We start from the raw sequence: 23,824 nt of genomic DNA, 5'->3' as shown, positions 1-23,824 counted from the left end.
TGAACTATTGAACTATTCAATTATTCAATTATTCAATAATTATTCAATTATTATTATTTGAATTATTTTGAATTATTTTGAACACATTATGCAAATACTTATCTGTTGAGAAGTCTATAACAGTGGCCCCCAACCTTTTGGACACCAGGGACCGATTCTGTGGAGAGAGGTTTTTCCACGGACCGAAGGAAGTGTGGTTTCGTGTACTGCCTGTATCCCACGGATGGAACTTCACTTGTTTGTGTGGTCCAGTTTCTTGCATGCCTTAAGTAGACTCAATTATAGTGGAAATGGATGACTGTTAGAAGTGCCAAGTTGGGGACAGATCCTCCTGGAGAAGGTTTATCTGTACAGGTACAAGTAGTCCTTGACTTACAATCATTCATTTAGAGACTATTCAAAGTTACAACAGCACTGCAAAAAGTGACATCTGACCGTTTTTCACCCTTAAGACTGTTGCAGCATTCCCAAGGTCATATGACTAAATTTCTGATGCTTGGCAACTGGTTCATATTTATGACAGTTGCAGTATCCTAGGGTTATGTTATGATCACCCTTTGCAACCTTCTGCCAAGCAAAAGTCAAAGGGGAAGCCAGATTTGCTTAACAACAGTGTTACATTATATTAACAACTGCAATGATTCACTTAACAACTGTGGCAAGAAAATTGTAAAATGGGACAAAACTAATTTAACATTTAGCAACAAAATTTTGGGGCTCAATTGTCATAAGTCAAGGACCACTATATTGTCTCTCTGAGACAACACCAACTTGATGGCACATAACTAGTGGTGAGATTCAAATATGTGAACAATCAGTTCTTTGCATAGATGCTGCTTCCAGAAGTCCATTCTGGGCCTGGGCCTCTGAAGCCCAGAATGGACTTCCGGAAGCAGCGTTCACACATTTCCGGCGGGCCATTCTGGGCCTGGGAGGCATCCTCTGTGTCTCCAAGGCCCAGAATGGACTTCCGGAAGCAGCGTTCACACATTTCCGGCGGGCCATTCTGGGCCTGGGAGGCATCCTCCGTGTCTCCAAGGCCCAGAATGGACTTCCAGAAGAGGTGTCCATGCACTTCTGGAGGGCCGTTCTGCGCCTTGTGAAAAAGGGCTAGGGCTTCAGTGGGCACCATCCAGTAGTGGGATTCAGCCAGTTCACTGAACTAAAAAAATTAGCTATCGGTTCTACTGAACTGGTGTGAACCAGCTGAATCCCACCCCTGCATATAACTGATCAGTCAGTTTGAATCAAGGGCATGCTAGTGATAGTTCCTCCAAACAAATCTAATGTGAGGGCTACTCAAGCCAATTCTTGTGCAATGTTCAAGTTGCCATTAGATATCTAGCTCTGAATTGGGTAGTTTCAGTTCCAACCAAACTATAGGTCTTATTTTGCTATCTAGTTACACAGATCAATGTAGCAAATTCCTTCCATAGTTCCATAGCAGTAAAGCCCTGTCAGCATCTTAGTACACTCACAACCTTGGTGAATATATACGTAGGGATTCGCAAACTGAGAACCTTTTAACACATATTGCATCCTGATTATAAATCTGTATACCAGAAAATGATAATGTAAAGCTAGTTTAGTTTTATAGGCTGTGTAGATCTTAATGTTGAGCCAAAAATCAGACCAAATGGGATTAATGAATTTGGAGGGATGGGAGGAAAGGGAATTCTCCCTATAAATTTTCAACATAAGGCGCAGGTCCCTATCCTAGAGAATTCACAGTTCCTGTTTATCAGCAGGTGGAGGTGTGGCCAGAAATTATGATTAGTGTGCCAGTTGCAGCTCTACCTGAGGCGAGAGGACTCAGTGGTTAGAATACAGTATTGCAGGCTAAATTCTGCTGACTGTCAGCAGTTCAATTCTGACCAGTTCAAGGTTGACTCAGCTTTCCATCCTTCTGAGGTTGATAAAATGAGGACCCAGATTGTTGGGGGCAATATGCTGACTCTAAACCTCTTAGAGAGGTCTGTAAAGCATTGTGAAGCGGTATATAAGTCTAAGTGTTATTGCTATTGCTAACTGATAAGACTGAGGAAGAAGAGATGGTGCTAATAATATTTCTATTTCTCCTATTCCTTTTGTTTGATAAAATAGTAATGGATGTTTTCCTGTGTTTGTTTCTGGATTTATTTTGTGTCACATAGAAATAGGGATTTTCTATTGTGGTTAAATAATCTTTCCCATGTATGAATAGTGACAAGTTTCAAAGGTGCTAATACTTACTCACACTTCAGTTTCTGTAGAAGTAAATTGTTTTTATGTTCTAAAGTTTATATACACATACATATTATACATAAGCTGACTGTACAGATTCATAGTATTATTTCAGTTGATTTTTGTTGCACAGTTGGAGTGCTAGTGTATTGTAGACCTACAGCAAAATCAGCTTTCTGCTTTCTTTTCAGAACTAGTTCCAGGATTACCCCATCTTACTGCTGCACACACAGCTACTTATCCTGGTCCAACCATATTAATTACTAATGAAAAGGGAAGAGGTTTCCCACTAAAGTTATATACCTTTATAGTTCTGGTTGTTAAGGAATCCTAATTTTTTCCCCACTCCAATCCCAAATATATGATAATATATTTGGACATTGGATGTTATAGTTCTACCCTCTGGCTCTACTTTACATCCATTTTGTGAAACTGTCCTGCTACCTGAGAACATCTATCTATAATACCAAAGGGAAAGCCATAAAACTTAAGCCAAGTACCTAAATTATCTTCCTTTTGCTCAGATGTAAGATGCGTGATAATGACAGATGAATATTTGATCTGAAAAAAATTGAAATAAGAATTCTGTTTCCATTTGCTTTAAACCATGAGTTACAAATTGTAAATGTTTAGTTTAAACTATTATTTTGGAACCGGTGTACTTGTGTAATGTTTAATGCATCTGTTATGTAATTTATTGTCATAAGAATAGTTAATATTTACACAAAGCAGATGGTATTGTGGATAACAGACAATTGTGTCCCATTGGTAAAGTTTAAAAATGGATATCTTCCAAGATGTAGCTAAAAAGTGTGAAATACTGGTTTCTGTTTTGCAGTTTATAAGATTAATATTTCAGAACAGTATTTTTTGCAAGGTTAAAAGTGAATTTTCTCTTTTTTACTTGCCTTAATCTTTTTATTGATTTCAGTCCATTAAGTCAGTATCTGTTTAAAAGTAAAATAGTGCCAGATCAAATATCATCCTGTGATGCTTTTCAAATGCTCACTTGTTGTTGCCATTGTTTTCTTTTTTTAACCATCACTGTTCTTGGAATCTCTCTTGCCTTTGTTGCTATTTAACTGCAACTCATATGTGGATGTTAGGGATGCTAAGAAGTTAAACCACATCAGTCACACCAGGCCGAAAAAGGAGGCATGAAATTGGAGTAATATTATTTTGTTTAAACAGTAGATGCTCTATTTTGTGGAAAGAATATAGTTTTAAGTTCAGCCTTAAAATACTTAAAAATGAATACCAATTCTACCTTTAAGTATAGATTTTCATCACTTTTAGATACATGCAATGTATATCATTGATGCAAGTCCCCCACTTTTTTTTTTCAGCCAGTTCAAGGCTTTGACTACGCCAAGCAACATTTAGGTCAACAAGGGACTGAAGATGATGTTTTGCCTGTCACCCAAGAGACAGTAGTCTTGCCTCTTCCGGTGAGAGATGCTCCTGCATCCCAGGAAAGGGAAATCGTTCAGGATGGGAGCACAGCAAAAACTGCCAAGTCCAATGACACAAAAAAGAGGTCAGCAATATCAACAGAAAGACTAGGATTTAGATAGTTGACAGATTTTTGTAATTGTTTCCATGCTTATAATTGTAGTCTTTTCACACCAAAAAAATCTGCTCAAACCTCTGTGGTACAATATAGTTTTGAATACTTAGGATTTTTAAAAAAAATTATCAAGAAAAAACATTGATAAAATAATGCATCGTTGCAATATCTGCACATGTGAAACCTATTCAGCCTGTTCTGAATGGAATTATAGGTGCTTTGAAGAAACTGGTTCATAGTTTGGGGGGGTGCCCCTAGATGCCCAATAGGTCCCACAATACAGAAAACCTTTCCCATTTCCCATTGGTGCATGACATCCAAAGCTTTCTGAACAAAGACAAGTAGGCAGTTGCTACTCAGTTTCTATTATTTCTAGAAATTACTATCGTAATGTATTATTCATAGAACTTTAATTGGTTCATGTTATAACTGCTAAATTGCTCTTTGGAATGGAGTATATCATTCGATGGCTAATATCCTGGCACAATTTTATATATGCACTAGGTTTGTTTTTAAAACCCAAACTGGATGGTGCCCTTTAAGAATTGTTTTTTTTTTCCTCCTCTGACAAGTCTCTCAGTGTCTGTCAGGGATAGGGAACTTGTAGATCCCAGATATTGCTGAAGTTCATCTCCCAGCATGAGTGATGCTGTAGCATGAAAAATCATGCAAAACAGACCTCAAAATGTTAGCACGTGTATCATGATCATATTGTGCAGTTGTTCTGAAATTAAAATCTAGAATCCGATACCATTATGTATTATGACAATAATTGTGTCTTGGGGATGAACAATTGGAATTCAAACAATTTCAAAATCAGCATGCTCTGTTTTGCATCCAAAACAGTTGCTTCTAATTCAGAAATGGCTGTTTTAACCATTTTCGAAGTATTTTTGAGCTCAAAACAATCTGAATAAGAAAGTAAGAATAGTCTGTTTGGAAGGACCAGTCCAATACATTTATATCATTTGCCCAAGCAACAAACTAAAATTCCTGACTTAACTGGTTTACTTTGAATGATCAGTATATTCCTCACATAACTTATTTGCACATTCTTTGTCCAAATTATATACAGATCATGCTGTATAGTTTACCATAGAGTCTGAAACTAAAGATCATTAATAACAAAACAAACATACAAAAACCCGGTATCAAAACCATGCAGTTTTAGAAGCAAGAAACTAGAAAGAATACCTTAAGACTGGAAGATTGCTAGGTCTGTCTTACATGTTAACAAAGGACTACTCTCATGCATGTACCCATCTATCTTGGAATACAATAGGAACAGGATATATATTTTAAGGTTATGAGAGAGTTTAATTTCCTTAGTTTTCTTCGTTGGGAAAATCAGAGCATAGAATACATCAGACAAATGTATTCTGTTTTTTTTCCCCAGTTACAATCTCAGCAGAACAAGGGTAAAGAATAGTCAGAGTAATACCTCATAAAACTTAAATAAATGGTTGTGAGTTGTCACTTGATATTTCTTTGAAGCATCTCAGCTTCAGAGATAAATATATACCATTCTATGCATGCCTTAGATTTGTTCACCTGATTTGTGCAGAGTGACATAGAAAAAATTACAAATGTTGACTTCATCTCCAGCTAACTATTTCACTGTTATGCTTAGACCTGTTCATTCTGTGCTTAGACCTGGACATTGGATGAACTGTTCCAAATAAGGATGAGTGAAATAAATTCTATTCAAAATAGACTTAATAATCATGGCTTGCTTTAATAAGGCATAGGGAGTGTGATTGGTTTAGGGCTATTTTTTAAAATGTAAGCAGATAGTTCCCATTTTCTTGCAGATTTGACTATTAAACCTGTTGTGCTCTGCTGTTTACTTTACTGTTTTAAAATGTGTGCATAACATTTACACAGACTGTGAAACTGTATAGTGAATATGAATCCACATCTGAATATCTTTTCGTTATACATTCACAAAAGGAAATCTTTCAGTGGTTAAAAGATATAAGCTTTCTCCCTCTTTCCAGAGACTATTAAACATTTTAGATTATTATAGTGCCCTTTATCCTAGTGCTGTTTTTGAAATGTGGCTAAAGATGAATTCCCTACTGGAAAATACTCTTTATTTCTCTTCTGATTGTATAAAAAGGCATGGAACGAGTCTGAAGCAATATGCTAAACCAATGTTAGAATAAAGATGCATGTATTGAGAATTATTTATTTAATGGCCTCTGTGCGAGAGAAAAAAACCTTTGTCTTTTTTTGTTGCAAGATTTTCCCTTTATTATTGTGAGCTTATAAAGAAAACGATAGCCAAGCACAGACATTGTTCTGACTTCTGGTTGTTATAACAACCCCCTCTCCTGGAAATACTATGGATGCCTTCCTGCTGTTTTTATGTTTCTTCATTGCAACATGCTATAAATATTTATTTGTCTGTAAAAATCAGGCTTGGAATAGGCGGTGATGCAGGCCAAGCAAATGCAATAACCTTGAAATGACAAATATGCAGGAAAAACTTAGTCTTCTTCCTTGTTGCTATGGTTACTTGCAGCCGGTCGCTGAGTGAAAATGGTTCTGTCATCAGCAATGAATCAGGAAAGCCCAATTCAGGCCGAGGCTCTCCACAGAAAGTAACAGCACAGCAGAAAGTGACAAAAGAGGAGGGAAGAAAAAGAAATGGTGAGAAATGCGCTCTGGTGAATGATCTATTAACTTACCTTTCATTTCTCCCATGCTGGCTCAGGAATTCTGGGAGTTGAAGTCCACGAGTCATAAAAGAGCCAAGGTTGCCTACCCCTGCCCTAAAAAATATAACACTGAATATAATATTGCAGTTAATTGGAATCAATGCCATACATCTATCTATGATACACTTCTCTCTCTTTTTCTTTTTCTTTCTTTTTCTTTATTTATAACCCTTATTTCAGTTCTGTAGACCACCACTTTAGTATGACCTCAGTCTTTATTCCAACTTTGATCATTGCTGCGTTTCCTGGTGTATTAGGGAAAAATAGGGCAGCATGGTCTGAATCTAAATTTGATTTATAACGCATGCTTTTCCATTTCTATTTTGATGTTGCTTTAATTGGGCCAAATTTGTTAACGTCCCTTAATTTTGTTAACTGAGTATAAAAATTGTGGTACCAAGTTGTAGCGTGCTATTTTTTTTTCTTAAACATTGTCCCTTTTGTTGTATCTTTCTGTGTGGTCCTTAGAAGAGAAGTAAGCTTTTTGATTTAAGTTACCAGCTATGTTTAATGACAACTGGATATTAATTTTCAATATGCTATGTGATGTTGTTCGGATTGTGTAAAATGTTACTTCTTTTGTCTTAAACTCTAAAAATAAATTGTAAAAAAATGTCTTTTGCTGATGAAAATGACGTCTGAAATTTCACAACTTCTCTTAAAAATGTGCAGAAAGAACTTCTGCGTTAAATGTATATGTGAGAAGCAGTATAAAGTTGAATTAATATAAAAATCTTAGGATCATCATACTGCTTGATATTGAAAAGTTACATTATATTATAGAATATTTTTCTCAATATATTGGTTGAAAGTGATGCTATTAAATATGAACAGTTTAATGGTATGGTGCATACACATTTATATCTGTGTATAATTGATATACTGTATTTATACATTTATAATTACCTGAAAAGTGTCTACAAATTTTTGTATTACCAGATATGTATACTTACTATTCAAAGCAAGTGATCTCTAGTATCATTTCTCATAAAGTTTAAGTCTTTAAAGATTTTCTGAGAAAAACCCTCCTGCTTGGTGCTCACCAAGCTGCATTTGTGAAAATGGTACATGTGTGCACGCAAAACCATCTCCTCTCCCACCCCACCGCCTCTGCTGAGCTGGAAAGGTTGGGAATTGCTGTTTTAGGGGAACTGTCCTGACCTATAAACATTTTGGTTTCTTTTTTTTTTTTGCATGTTTTTCTCGCTTACAATTTTTTTAAGGTGCATTGACTAGACATGTACAACAGTAATTGAATTATATGATTACCATAGTTTTTTATAATGACATTATTATTACATAAGGAATTATTTACTAATTTTAGAAAGATCTTTTGGGAGTTCATCATTTGAATTTTACTACTTTGAATAGTTTATCATTAGGCAATGTGGCCACTTCATTGCTAAACCCCAACTCCAGATATTTATGTACAAGTTAAAAAGCATGCCAGTCTTTACGTGGCCTCACTTTGCAAACCTTGCCAGTATTAAAATTAACTACTTTCCCCCTATTTCTCTGTTTTGTTTGTTACAAGTTGCCAATCTATAAGAACACTTGTCGATATACCCAATGGCAGCTGGATTTGTTTAGTATTTTTTCAAAAAGAACTTTGTCAAATGCTTTTGAAAAACCAAGTGTGCAGTGCAATTTTTTACTGGCCTTATAGGCATAATTTCAATGCATTTCTGTCGGTCTCAACTCAGCCCTATTGCAAAAACAAATACTTTGCTAAACAGTACAGTGCATGATCTCTTAACAAGAGAGAGAGAAAGGCAATTGCAAATCCATTCAGACTTTATGATATACAATATTTGTTCAGTCTTTCCAGCCTTTGTGATTGTTGATAAAATACTAAACATTAAAAAGTGGGAAAAAAAACTCTATATAAATCTGCTGTGAGAATACTAAGCCTGAATTTAATCCAGTGACTATAAACATTTTATTAGGAAGTTATCAATCATCTTGCTCAGTGGTATTGCAACTAATATTCCTCAGCAAATAGAAGGAAAGGGCAAGTGTTTACTTGCAGCAATTTCTCCTTTTCCTTTCAGGTTCTGCCTCTCCCAGCTGCTACCAACTTTCCTTCATGGCAGCTGCTTTCATTCCTATTTCACTGAGGAACTGATTTATTCACACATTCAATAAGTTAGAGATACCCAGTGAGCATAAATAATGAAGGTTAGAAATCGATCCTCTTTTTAGAGAAAAGGCCTTACAAGAACCCATAGAAAAGTTAAAAGCTAAGCTACTTGGATGAATTTTTATTTGCTGTCTCAGGTTTCCTTGCAGTTTGGGGCAAGAAAATAGGAATAATGATGGCTTTACGTATTTGGCTATAGGCAGCATTTTTAACTCTCTCCCAAGTTATCTTTATTAACTTTACTGTTAGCTAACTAGATAAAAAAGATGCCCCTTTCTTCTTGATAAAAGTCTAAAGGATAATTTGAGAGATCCATTATAACCTGAGTAAATTAAGCAAGCAGCATCGAAGTAAAACACTTCTGCCTATTGCAGAAGAATTGAATTGGAATATAGTTTTAGTTCTGAATTAGAGACAGATAGAACCAAATACTGAGAAAAGGAATCAGAGCTGAGAGAAGGCATCAAGTCAGGACGATCTTCTTCAAGTCCTAGACACCTGTAGTTAAACCAGATGAATTCACTTTTTCAGGGTACCGTTAAGCAGGTCATTCAATATGTGGGACAGTTATGCAGAAGACTGATTGTGTTTTCAGTCTAAACCAGTAGCTTCTGTCAGTAGCTTATGCTCAGTGTCATGCCATATTCCATCTGTACCTATTCAGTGTGCCAAATATATGATATTCCCTGCCTTTGAAGCGAGTGTTTTTTCCAAATATACATAGAAAAAAATGTTCATATTAGAACAGTAAATGATAAGAACAAGCTATTGGAACAATCCAAACAGAGCTACTTGATGCAGAATTTTACTTCCAGAACTGATTTTATAAACACAACCAATAAGGCTGTGAATGTATGAATATTCTGATAGATTAGCTGAGCAACCTTTTTAATGCAAGGATTAAACATATATTATCTCTTAAGAAAAGAAACAGGCTTTGAAAATGAGGAAAACGGTCTTTACTGTTCACATTGGTTTATTTAGGAAATCAAATATAAGACTGGTTCATTGGTTGTCATAGTAGCAAACCAATTTTAAATCCTATTTTTCTGATTAAGGAAAGTGACATCTCGTGGTTACTATTAAAGGATAGGCTTTAATCTTCTTAAAACCTTCCTAATTTAGACATACAACATGTGTATGAAGGAATATGCATTTGAAGAACTAGTAGAGGCAGAACGGCCCGGCTGTAGAACTTGTTATTAGGATTGGGAATTTGATTTAATAATGGGAAACTAATTTAAACTCTGTCCTTTTCAGTTTAATTATGAAAAACGTTTTGCATGGGTCATTGGGTAATCATTTCCCTATCAAAGTATTTTTAATGGTATTCCATTTTCGTATGATATCCTATAATACCCATTTTCCTGAGTTTAATTATGGTAGTCTTCAAAGCTTCTAAGATTTGTCAAGTTCATATAATAGACAGATGAACTAATGTATGAACAGGCTACATCATTTGATATCTTATATTCAGATCTCATTGTGGGTCATTTTTATCTTATTTAAAAATGGATGGGCAATCGGCTCCCGCAGTGTTGCACTGAGAAGAATTTAGTGAGACTTATAAATAAAAGAACTTACCTAAAATTGGGGATGTTACAAGGTGTCATATCTCCAATTTGTTGTGATATGTAGAATTGGACTGAACCATTCCCTGTAGTATAATTATTTAGTAGTATAATTTCTTAGATAAGTATTTTATTTTAGAATATCAATATTTTAAACAAACTGTAAAAAATACAGGATTATGGACAGTTTTATATGATGTCCAGTTATTTATTTATGTAAGTTTTGTTACTTGCATAGAATTTTGTGATGGCTTAAAGGTGAATGGTATGAACCTTTGTGATCTAATACCCACTCCATCAAATGCAAGTTAAATTAATCACATAAGTAAAGCTACATAAGTCCTTGGAGACTGTCTTTTACTATGAAACCAGCTGATTATTGTCCATTCTTAATAAACAATAGACATCACAGAACCTTGGTTCTCGCTAGATTCAGTGCATATACACTTCAAAAGTTATTGATGGTAAATACAAAAAAAAATCACTTCTGCAAACAACTTTGCTCCTATGTGAGGTAGTAATTCAGCCCCAAGATTCCATAAAGGAATTCCCAGGGACAGATGACCAATAGAGAGATAACCAATGGTACATCTCCTATCTGTTAGCAGACCATTAAAAACCACTACTATCTTAAATGTAGCCCAAACCTGCCTCACTACTAGAGTGAGACAACAAATATTGTCCAATAAAATGGCATGTCCTTGAAACCTTTAAAGTTTTCTCTCTCCCCCTTCCTTTCTTTCTCTTTCACTCACTCTTTCACTCTTTCACTCTTTCACTTTTTCTTTCTCTTTAACTCTTTTTAATTGCCACTTTATGCATATTCTATATATTTTATAATGTATTTAGATGTACACATTGGTCAAAGTCCTCAATACCTCATGAGTGCAGGGAGATCAGGGGAACCAGGCCACAGGTCAGCAAGCATACAAGGAGGCTGACGGGGTGGAGTGGGGACTTTATGGAGCAATACGTGATCTTCTCTACTGATTTTCCCATAGATTTTGCTTGTGGGAAGCTTTCAGGGAAGGTCACAAAATAGTGATAATGCGTCCCTGGGACACTGCAACTGTCATAAGTGTGAGATGGTTGCCTGGCACACAAATCACAATCATGTGACCTTGGGGGAATGGTGCAACAGCTGGAACTTCGAGAAATGAGTAGTCAGTACTTCAAGGACTACCTGTATTATTTACTGTTTGTATCGCTGGATACATTATCACATATTAGGACAGAGACAGCTTTCCTGAAGAAGAAACTTTAGTTCTTGATTTGTGTTCATAACATGCATTTTCAAACCCTAACCTGAAAGAGAAAAAAAATGCATGAGGGTTTTCTTGCCTTTCCAACGTAGCATCCTTTGTCTTCAAATAAGCATGTGTACCTTAGACTCCAAATGTTCGTTCTGTAAGTTGGAGGTGGGATGAGGTGGTCTCCATGCAATTTTGTACAGTCCCACATAATACTCCTTCCCTGTAAACATCATTAATCTTGGCAGCATAAGAGTGTCAGTACAATATGCAGAATCTTTTTTTTTTAAATGAACTGCAGTTTCTATAGTAACTATCCTATTTTCTAATAAATGCTTACCTGAGCTTTGGAAAGAGAAGTTGGATGTAATGAATATAAAGGATGTTGTAGAGGTGTCTACAAGCAAAGGGTAAAACAGTAGTTTTAGATAAAAACTATGTTGATCTTTCTTCAGCTTTATGATATTTATCACAGTGCACAGCTTGATTGAACAGCTGTTGCTTTAAACGTGAAGGAAAATTTGCCATAATTCTTTGCAAGTGAATTTCACAATCTGCAAGAGACCACATTCTGTAGATATGAATGATTTCTTCTCAAAACCAATTATAAATATAATTCAAATTACTAATGAATTCTGAGATGTCTCATCTCAATGGAGCATGAATTATCAAATCAAGCCTTATATATGATGGGAAACTGAAGATGTCATTTTGATGGACACAAACCTATGTCTTTCCCAGTAAATTCACAAAAACTGCACCAGAGAGTCTGATTACGCCCGCTTATCACATCATCAAGAACTTTTAGTACAAATAAAATAAAAAATGAAAAATAACTCATTTGCTATGTTCCAATCCATCTTGATTTCTGCATATAGCACCTCTGATATTTATAATGCTGTTATTTTGCCTACATGGCTTTAAGGTAGAAAATAATGAGTTTTTGACATTTTATTAACACATTGTATTAGTATTTACATTTACCCTAATTTCAGAACTCAAAGGATGATGCTACTTTCAGGAAGCTCTCTTATCAGCAAATTATAACCGTGGCACATTTATAAAAAAAAATTGCTGCTGCTATTCTAGCTGTTCTGATTATAAAGCTATTAGATGTCGTACATTTTGGCTTCAGGTCAGCTTCTTAACAGAAGGAAAGGAAAATGTAAAAAATGTTGCCTTGTGGCACGGAAGCTGTGAATCCTTATTTAAGCACTAAGCATCAAATAATGGACTTATTTAGCTCCTTTCCCTGCATCCATTTTGCAGAAATCTATACCTTAGCTCATCTGAGGCAGATGGAAAACTGCAGAAGACAGGAGAATATTCCTCTCCTGGTAATTTATTTGATACAACTTTAAAATGAACCAGAAAAGCCACAATTGCAGAACAAGTATTTGAGAATTTGCAGCTATAAAATCTATATATTTAGATTTCAGAATGTGTGTGTGTGTGTTCTGAACTGGTTTATTTTATGTATAAAAACCCACCAGGTAATTTCAGAGTAAAAAAATAGAAAACCATCCTGTAAAAAGGCAGCGACAAACCACTTCCATGTTATTGAAATGTTTGATGTGATAAAGATGCTGGACTGGCAATGGGGAAACCATGAATTCTAATTCTCAGCGTGAAAGGCAGTCACACACTCTCAGCCCAACCCACATCACAGGATTGTTATTATGAGGAAAGTAGGAAGGGGGAGCATGATGTAAACTAATAAAGGGAGGGTGCATTTACTAACAAAAATGAGAGATTAATTTAATAAAGAAGTAAATAATCTAAGCCTTGCTATGGTTTAAAAATCCATGAACAAATTTGGGTGAGACACTCCCCAGCCACATTGAAAAAACAACTATTGCTGATAACATGAAAAGTAATACTTCATGGTTTCATTTGACAATTGACATTCTTATAATTATTACAGATTGTTCTTGTAATTTCTGATACATCAATCTGACAAAATATGGTAGTATGTTTCATTGTCCTTTATTTTAAAATGAATTTAACATTTTATAAACACACACACTGTGTGTATGTATGCATGCTTGTATGTGTATATATGTGTATGTGTGTATAAAATGTTATGTGTATATATATATATATAAATTTCTTTTTTCTGAGATATTGTAAAAAGAGTAAACTGCAGTATGGCAGTTGAAAATGTCAAGGCAAGGTAACTCTGGGTGGATTACAGTCATAAAAATCTATCTATATACATTAAAACATAAATAAGGTAAACTATCCTATTTTCTAATAAATGCTTACTTGAGCTTTGGAGAAGGGATCTGCTGTTATTCAATCAACCACCTCCACTATGCTGTTTCCCCCTTGGGACTCCAAGCCAACTGGCAGAGCTATAGGCCCCTTAGGAAAGGATATGAGGGTTAGGCCAACTTCACATCTGGGAGCAAGAAATTCTAGTGAGCAGATTCAACAGCAGAGAAGATCTTTCTCCTGGACCCTGCCAGTCAGAATAATTGGAGCCATAAGATGGAGCCTCTATCAGCATGAGTCAGACGGGCCAATCCCAGCTGGATGAGATGGTCCTTCAAGTGGCCTGCACCTGTGCCAAGAAGGGCTTTAAAGGTGATCACCAACATCTTGAATTTCACCTGGAAGCAGACCAGCAACTATGCAGCTCACGGAGCAGGGATGTTACATGGGCCATTCTTGGAGCCCCAAGAACTGCCTTTGGTGCCACGTATTGCACCAGCTGTAGCTTCCAAATGCTCTTCAAGTGTAGCCCCATGTAGAGCACATTACAATAGTCCAACCATGAGATGATTAAGGCCTGAACAACTGAGCATGGGGACTCCTGATCCAGGAAAGACTGCAATTGGAACATAACACAAAGTTGTGCAAAGGCTCTCCTACCCGTGGTTGCCACCTGCTCCTCAAGCAGAAATCCAGGAGAAACCTCCAGGTTGCAAATCAGATCTGTCTGGGGCAGTGCCACCCTATCCAGAGTCTATGATGACAAAGTCCTGGAACTCAGATCCCCATATACCCAAAGCCATTCAGTCAAAGCCTATTGTCCCCCATCCAGGCCCTCATAGTCTGTAGGCACTGCACCCACAGCATCACGTGGGTGACCAAGAATGGAAATATAGAGTTGGGTATCATCAGCATACTGTAGATCAGATGATCTTACTGTAAAACTATAGTTTTCATTTCTGTGGTGATTCTAGTTAGAAAAATTAGCTTTCCAGTTTAGTGTATCTAGCATAGTTCACTTTTACTTTTTCTCGCCCTGCCCCATATGCAAAATGCCAAAATAATATACTGACTAAATTTTAACTTATTTTAGTGCCTTTAAGTGATGAAGAGGATGGAAGCATGCTGTTTGATAATGTGACCAAATCTGCGATTGATCCCTTTGACACATCTTCTGGATCTGTACAATTGATTGCAATAAAGCCTGTAGCTTTGCCTCCTGCACACCCAGGAACAGACAGGACCCAAGATACAGCTATCCTTAATGGGGAGGTAAGAATGCATCTCATACTCTATTTTCTGTTATATGTTGAGGTTTGGTAGATCTGTCGAAGAAGTGATATGAAGAGGGAATGCTGGATAATGTGGCTACTGAGTGAATTGGTGACTTGGCAGCAAAGGCAAAAAATTGTTTGGAATCGTCCAGTGATTCTGGAAATTAAAAAGAAATTAAACTTCAGACTGTCCTTTCTACTGAATATGTTTTCCTCTATTATCTTTTTGAAATGATAAGTATGCAGCATTCTTAGAGGAGAAATTCTTTTTTTCTTCTTCTCCATCTGTATTTCAAGTACAACAATGTTAGAGGCTTCTCAGAGCCTGGGAAAGTAGATAACATTTTGTAATACACTATTAGCTCAGAACAATTGCACATTCTCCTGTTATTCAAAAACAGTTAGTATCTCTCTTGTCCATCCAACAAATGTTAAACAAGACGATTAAGAAGTCCCTGACTGAGCAAATTTAAAGATAAATTGTGTGTTAAAAGGAAAGTATCCAGTTGTCTATTTTTTTCCGTAACCGAATCTCTTTTTCTCTTTCAATAAATTAAAAAAAGGCTTTGTGAGTATCTTGCTTTCTGTTACCAAGAGCTTGACACATAGTGTCAAATGGAAGGAAAAATATGTCTCATTGATTAATCTTAAAGATTTGCATCAAATGTGTGTAACTTTATATAATGAAAAAAAAATGCTACTTCAGTTTCACCATTAAATAGGTGAAACTGAAGTAGCATTATTTTTCTTTGCTTATCTTTACACACAGTAAAACATTCGATTGTTAGCAAAGAAGATCAGCTTTTAGAAGGAAAACAGTTTTTAGATGATGAAATGGAAGGATGACAAACGTCTATAGTTTTATTCTCATACAGCTGCTCTATAAACAATGTAGCTTTTATCTAGAGAGCTTTTTGATAATGAATATGAATTTCTGACTATATTATGAAAATTTCCATAGATGTCATATTCTAAATTATGAAAGAAAGCCAGAATGTATCACTGCATATAATTGTGAACATATTCCTCCGTGTGGAAGGTAAAAGAAAGCAAGAGGATAAGAGGAGTAATGAAGCTTACTGCAGGTTATGTACATATGTCAAGATGTTTTGGGCATCTGTAGCGCATGGCCGCGAGAGAGGACCTCCGCTCCCCACGGCTAGTTTCTTCCTGCTTGGGAAGAAGTTGGGTCTGAAGTTGCCCGGAGAGGTGACTGTGAAGGAGGGGTGCCCTGTCGATCACGAAGCAACGGCAATCGCTTCATTTGATCCGGGGAAAGCCCTCCGAACCCGACAGGAGAAAGGCTAGCGTGAGATCAGCGTCTAGCCCAAGCTGCTTGCAGCCGAAGTCCCAGAGCACGAACTTAAACATCGGTGAACAGCGTGCTTGGAATTGAGGAGAGTACTGATCTTCTTTCTTGTATCTACTATTTAAATCCTTGAAAAGATCTCCAAGGCAAGAAAACCTCCAGAAGTGAAGGGAGGGGACTTAACATAAAAGGTTGAAAGAGATATACTAAAACTTGATTTAAAATATTTCAGTCTGGACAAATCTAGGAACTAAAAAACTGTCAAGATTATACCCTAAAAATTTCTGATGAAATTATAAAAATATATAATAAAAATAACTTTTTGAATGAAAGAAAAACTGAAAAAAGAAATAACTGCTGACATCTAGTGGAGAATCAGAGAATAGAACACTAACAATAAGGACTCAGAAATTGGCAGAATGCCCAAAAACAAAGAAAAAGTTGTTCCTTTGAATTGCAAATAACCTTGAAGACAGCTGGGAACAAAGGAAGAGCCAGCTATAAGATTAAAAAGTGTTTGGAAGAAAAAAAAAGCACCTGGACTGTTACTTAAACCTAAGAACTGTTTATAGGGAAAAAAACTTTGGCTTTTTGGCTAATCTTTTAGAGGAGAATTTTCAGGAAGGATTTAAAGTGGCTTAATATACTGAATCTGTAATTTTGACTGACTGATAAATTGACTTTTGAATTAAAACATTGATGGAAGATTATTTGAAGGGGTGAGACAACATGGATATCACATACGTGTCAAAAAATGACAGGATGCCACATTCAATATTTTCTCCTGAAGGACTTAGCCTGGAAAATCAAGGGCCTCCAGAAGCAATACTTCAAGGCAAGATAAATACTTTCCTGGAGGAAATATATGTAATATTAGGACAAATACAAATGACAATAGATTCAAACCACGATGAAATTCGAAACAACTTTGAGGATTTAAATAAGCATATTTCCAATCTAAATCTACAATTAAAAAATACCCAGGAAATAACAACAAAGGAACAAACAAATCAGACAGCAGATTACAAACTAGAAGAGTATGAGCAAATTGATGAAATAACAAAGGAAAAGAATTACAATTTGACAGAAACAGGAAAAAATCTACAAGGTTCTGATACAAGAAAAATGGAATTATTAGGAGAACTATTAAAGTTTGGGGGACAGAAAGAATTTATCTTACTTACTCACGTTTTCTATTCCCAACAACATTTGTAAAAATACAGGAACTATGTAAGCGGATTACATCAACTTGGAAAATTACTTAGCAAAAGAAGAAGATAAGAGACAGATACAAAAGATTTGACTTGCCCTACCAGATGGACTATTACATAAATAAACATTTGTTTGAATATGGCTAAAAGAACAGAGAATTTCAAACATAAAGGGGCCTTATAACAAGAAGGATAATGAGATTTAAGTAATATAGTATGTTTTATAATATATTAAATGTTAAAATAGTAGGTTGATGTAACTTTTATTAATATTTAGACAATGAGATGACTAAAATGAAGAAATTATGACTGATAAGAATTGGGTTGAATATAAGGGAACCTAAGCGAACAAAAATTATAAAAATAGGATGTATGCTGAACTAATGAGATGAACGTTATGAGAATAATATAAGCTGAAAAAATGTTATATAGAGAGATTATTATTATTTGTATAAATATAAAAAATGCCTATACCTAATTATATATTGAAAATATTAAGAATTATATTTTGGCTAAGGTTGAAGAAGGAAAATACAAATGGGAGAAGGGAAGATCAAAGAAATGTATTATTAATTAATATATTAATTATGGAATTATCAAATTTAATCATTAATGACTGTTAATTAATTATTACTGTCCTTTTGTTTTTTCTTGTTAAAATATAAACCAAGACAACACGTTGTACACCAGGCACTGGAGATTGTTATAGTTAAAAATCAATAAAATATCTATATAAAAAAAGATGTTTTGCTTAAGAGAATATTCCAAGGGGAGTGTTGAGTTTGTATTTACATTGCATCTATTCTTCTCCTAAACTATCATCCATAAAGATTATATTTCCTTCAACTATGCCTTGAAATGTGAATATGTAACCAGATTCTTCTTTAAACAATCTTTCAAGACTGGGTTGAAATTTGTTCTTTTCACCTCTGCTGCGATAAGGTGATTTGACAATCTTTAATCAGTAGCTTTACAGCCTGAAGTTTACACAAAAAGCTGCCCAGTAACATATACAGTAGTTATTTAGTTCTACATTGCATAATTTAGACTCTAGTTATATTACAGTGCATTCCACTGAGCACCCATGTTGTTACATGGCATAGCCATAGACACTAGGGTTATTTACTGATACTGAGTTTTGACAGAGTTGCATGTAAAAATTTTGTAATTCAAAATCAATTTTTTCTTTTGAAATTTTTTCTCCACTTTTTCTTGCAGAATCCTTATAAGCTCAGAAATATTCTTGATTCTCCTGTATATTTGGATTTGTCTACAAATTTAAATTAATATCCAATTCAGAGGACTGTGAATGCCATTCCAAACATTTATCCTTCTTTCTTGTAAATGTTGTGGTTGATTTGTGCTATGTTTCAGATTTGTCTTGCTGAACTATCCAACTTTTGATTATGGGACATTAGCTTCTAAAGATTCAAGTGACTTAAGTAAACAGTAATCTGCAAATGTCCCTATTATCTCTGAGGATAGCTGCATCTTTTTTGATGTGTGTAAGGTCATGGGAATCCTGAAAAAAAGATTCTTATCACCATCACCCTATTATTTACTGAGATACATTGATTCTAAATTGAAAATAATTCATAAGAATTTGCTGGAATTCTTCTATCACTTTCCCTTTCCCCTTAATAAATCTTATTAAAGAGAATTCTGTAATTCTCTTTAGTAGTTTGAAAATATTGGTCAGAGTACTCTTTTCACATGCTTCACTCAACAAAAATATTATGTGATTGAAGATGAAGGGGCAGTTTTTGTTTCCAAGTAAGCCTTTAAGAGCCCAAATGGGCCATCCTGAGTTGACTAGATAGGCTATATAAATTGCATTAAAATAGAATAAAATAAACAAGTGTTCCATGTTTATCAGGGTTTTCTTGTCATGCTTTAGTATATTTTTGTGGTGAAACTGGTTGAATTCTGACAACTTTCCTATGTGTATGCAATGCTATGCAGTGGATCTATAGATAGCTTCTCCAGCTAAAACTTTCATCTGCTGTGATCTGGGTTCTGTTCTGCATGTAACTTCCATTTCTTAATAATGTTCTCATAACTGAAATTGCCATTTGGGAGCATTTAGAGATTTTTAATAGACCTCCCTCCTGGGTTTTTAAGAATATTTTTTTTTTTCAAATGTTCAGACAGTTGTTTAGAGGAGTCCATGTTTTTTGAAAGTAGGGAACAGGAGTGTCAAACTGGCAGCCTGCGGGCTGGATGTATCACGTACAGACCACGCCCACCCCAGCTCCGCAAAGGTAAAAACATTGCAATACGTGACGATATGTCATGTGATGGGATCGAGTTTGACACCTGTGAGTTAGAAGGTTCATTAGTGTCATTCTCTTCACCTGGTAATTGTAGGCCTAACTAGTTCATCACCATTTGAGACCTGTTGGCCTAATTAGTTAATCACTGTTTAAGACCTGTTACCAACTTTGTAGTTTTTTTTAAAGCAATTGAATAAACTAGAAGGGTGTCCAAATGTCCTGGTACTTATTTAGGTACTTATTTAGGAAGTACCTAAATAATAAACATGTATTCAGATTTGCAGAAAGATATCATATTCAGTTGCATAAGCCATGGAGATTATGCTTGACATTACAACCTTCATTAGGATTGAGTGATCTCTACGTTTATGTGGAGCATCAAACTTTATCTGAAAGCCCTAAAAATAATTGTTAAAAAGTTCTCAATAGTGTGGCTGAATGAACTACAGTTGTGTTTGTTGTTTCAGAGAATTAGTCAGCTTAAAAACTCATAGTCTAATTTTATTAATTTGTATATTTTCCCTTTTAAATTTTATTGTCAGATTAACAAAGCCTTGAAACAGAAGTCTGATATAGAACACTATCGCAACAAATTGCGATTGAAAGCCAAGCGGAAAGGCTATTATGATTTCCCACAAATTGACAAGGATTTGGCAGATAGAAAAAAGATATATGAAAAAACACAAAATGAAATAGACCATATCCTGGATCCTGATACAGATGGATCCTCTCCATTTGTAGAGCCCAAAAACAGGTGAGTAGCTGTTCTATGTATATTCTAATCTTCATGTTCCACAAAAAAGACAAAATGTGCAAATTGCTGTCTTGGTGTCATATGGTATATATTAAAGTGAAGTGACAAGTTCATTTGCATATGAACAGTGTTTTTGTGGTGTGCCATCTTCTGCTGAATGAGTTGTCATATTTTTAATTGATAAGTGCATCATTTTTGAAGTAATAAAAGTGTAATAAGATGTTAATACTTAAAAGTTGAAAAGCAGTATGTTTAAATGGAATAGTGTTCTATCTTTTCTGTTGACTATGACTGAAAATTTGTTACTTCCTACTATTAAGAGTGGAATAAGGACCCAACCGAAAGGATTTCTCTGCTACAGTATTCTGTTATAGCATTCATATAAACAGGATGCAAAAAATAAAATAAAAAAGTCAGTTTTCAGGATGCTGCAAAACCCTGTTATAAGGGATCTGCTTAACAGCTTATGAGTTAGACCCGACATGTATAGCAAAAGATAAAATAGTTCCTGAATTACATAGAAAGCTTTTTTAAAATTAATACAGACTACTATAGAAATATAAACAAACAATGAATAGATTCATATAATCTGTGTAGAGAATATGATGAAGTAATGGAATCATGACCAAAAATATATAGAAAGAATCAATGTGTAAATCCTCCAATGTTTTGCATAAGGTTTTAATATTACGGTATTACCTATGTGGAAATTTATTTGGTTCTGCAGATTGTAGAAAAAGAGCATGGAAAATATTTTTCAAGATAAATTTTAATGTTTAATTTGTTACATTAGAGAAATAGATTGTTGTTAAGTGAAAGCCATGGTTGCTAAGCAGTTTCGTGAAAAAACGAAAGTAAAATGGGGCTATGTGACTGTGGAACACTTCAAACAACAATAAATGCAGCCATGTTGCCAAGCCCTGAAGTGTGGTCATGTGATCACTGGGAGGGGAAACAATCATTGCTACATCAGATCCATGTCATAAATCATCTTTTTTAAATAGATTGTAATTTCAAACGGTTACTAAGCAATTGGTTGTAAGTCAAGGACTGCCTGTAATTAAAAATACAGTTCTTAAAAAAATGAGTGAAAAAATACAACAGAAAAAGATAATATAAGGCAATGGTTCTCAACCTTTTGAATGCCGCGACCCCCAACCAATCGTAAGTTGAGGACTAAACCGGTCATAAGTCGAGGACTAAACCAGCCTTAAGTCGAGGACTAAACCGGTCGTAAGTTGAGGACTACCCAACCGGTCGTAAGTCGAGGACTTTCCCTGCCCTGGAGCGCCGCGCATGCGTGGTTCCGCCCCCTGCGCCAGCCGAGGCGTAGCTGGCAAGCGGCAGAGACGGAGCAGGCTGACCACCAGCTGGCCCAGCTCAAGGGAGGTAAGGCACCCGCCGGAAAAGGGGAAAAAATGGCGGACAGCCTTGCTTGGCGACCCCGTGAAATGGTCGATCAACCCCAAATGGGGTCGCGACTCATAGGTTGAGAACCGCTGATATAAGGTATCATATAATGTTACAATAGTTATAATTCTATAAATAATTATCTAATGTAAGCATTATACATACACATCTCTGTGTGTTTGTGTATTCATTTCTAATATACTTATATAGCTGTCATTTTTAACCTATATTATTTTGTATACATGAGTCCCATATTTCATTGTATTTATCCATACAAAGTTTACATCTATATATAATCCTGTGCTGTCCCGCTTACTTTCTCATACACACATAATGGTGGTTTAGTGGGTTTATTAATATTCCCCAGCAATTCTCTTCACCAAAAACCCAGAACTGTCCCAATTAAGTCTAGCCAAAAGCAGACCAATGCTAGTTCGCAGAGCAATGGCCAATGAGTCCACAAGACACTTGAAAATTTCCCAAACAAGATAAACCCACCAGGCAAAATTAAATCCACAACTCAAGAGGATTCATGAGGCAAGAAAAGTCCAGAGTTCAGAAGGCATGATCCAAAGTCAAGGCACAGTGTCAATCCAGAGCAAGGCAGGAAACACACAGCTAGGAAATGAACATGTTCCCAGCATCGCTTCCATCTGTCTACTGTGCTAAATAGTCAGCTTCTGGTGCAGCCTATCAAGAAGGGCAAGGCTGCCTCCTCACAAGTAATCGGGCTGACCTTAGCTTCTTCTGCCTTTTCTCTGCCCTACATGTTCTTGGATCAGGTGCAGAAGGCAGTTCCTCTTCCTCATCGCTGACCTGCTGCAGCTGCATGCTTTTCCCATCTGAAGCCTAAGGGCTGTCCTGCTGCAGCTGTGTTTCAGCTAAATCCCTCTCAGATGGCTACTTGGAGCCATTGGCTTCCTTTCAGACATGCCCGGAACTGGTTCATCCTTTTCCGAGCTGACATCTGGAGAGGTATCTGGGGAAAAATCAGGGGGAGTCATCACAAATCCACTCATAAGTAGCAAGTGCAATTGAATATTTAATCCATTGATTAAACGGGGCTATACAGTACATTTATATTTCAAAAGTTGCATTATGAATCTTTCAGCTATAATAAGGGCATGAAGAATCCATTTACGTTGCCCAGTTGTACCATGTATTAGTTATTTAATTCAAGGATTATTATGTTCTGAAAAGTTTAACTTTTAGCCCATAGGTACAATTATATCTTTTGCTATTTTCTCCCAAAATGTATTAAATATAGGACATTGTAAAAAAACACCTGTTTTAAAGAAGCATTATCCTTATATCTCCAAAAAATGCTGTCCTAGACTGTGTTTTTCTGTATAAGATAAATGTTAAATTCTAAATCTATTTTTATTGTATGTGAAATGAAATGAAAATTTGTCCAGTTGGTGATTTTTCAGTATTTTGATTTGAATTCAGAGAATGAAGTGCCCAGATTTTTGAATGGGAAACATATACATCTTACAACCAAAATAGAATGATTGATTATGTATCATAGAAAATTAAGATTAAAAATAACAAGGAAAATCATTTGAAAGATGAATTGAAATATTTTTGTATGTAGATGATTAGATGCCCATGCACCCATATATAGAGATCCCCATATATAGAGAAATACGGAGGAAGAATTGTTTAAATCAAAAGAAAGGGCAATGATTCCAGTTCTTAGAGGTGAAAGATATGAAATACATAAAACATCAAGAGATATAAATTGTCAATGTTTAAAATTTTTACTCAGAACTATATGGTAAACCAGATAATACATCAGATGATGATATAGGGGACTTTTTAAGTAATATATACTTACTGCGCTTCAATGTTACACAAAAACAACTTTTATTTGTCTCACTATCGGAGGCAGCTATTAAACAAATAATT

At 35.5% G+C, this 23,824-nt stretch overlaps 1 protein-coding gene across 1 annotated transcript in view; it reads left to right on the top strand.

Annotated features, from left to right (window-relative positions):
* KIAA1549L (KIAA1549 like) overlaps positions 1 to 23,824 on the top strand; it is a 90,929-nt gene that overhangs the window by 30,405 nt on the left and 36,700 nt on the right. The window contains exons 11-14 of the mRNA XM_029287125.1: positions 3,570 to 3,760; positions 6,315 to 6,442; positions 14,779 to 14,957; positions 20,295 to 20,506. Coding sequence (XP_029142958.1) covers positions 3,570 to 3,760; positions 6,315 to 6,442; positions 14,779 to 14,957; positions 20,295 to 20,506 — 710 coding nt within the window. The remainder of the gene's footprint in view (positions 1 to 3,569; positions 3,761 to 6,314; positions 6,443 to 14,778; positions 14,958 to 20,294; positions 20,507 to 23,824) is intronic.

Source organism: Protobothrops mucrosquamatus, unplaced genomic scaffold, assembly GCF_001527695.2.
Source record: "Protobothrops mucrosquamatus isolate PMUCROS unplaced genomic scaffold, P.Mucros_1.0 scaffold_19, whole genome shotgun sequence".
In the NCBI taxonomy this organism is placed as follows: domain Eukaryota; kingdom Metazoa; phylum Chordata; class Lepidosauria; order Squamata; family Viperidae; genus Protobothrops; species Protobothrops mucrosquamatus.
Note: the sequence above shows the minus strand (reverse complement) of the source record. Positions and strands in the feature narration are given on the sequence as shown.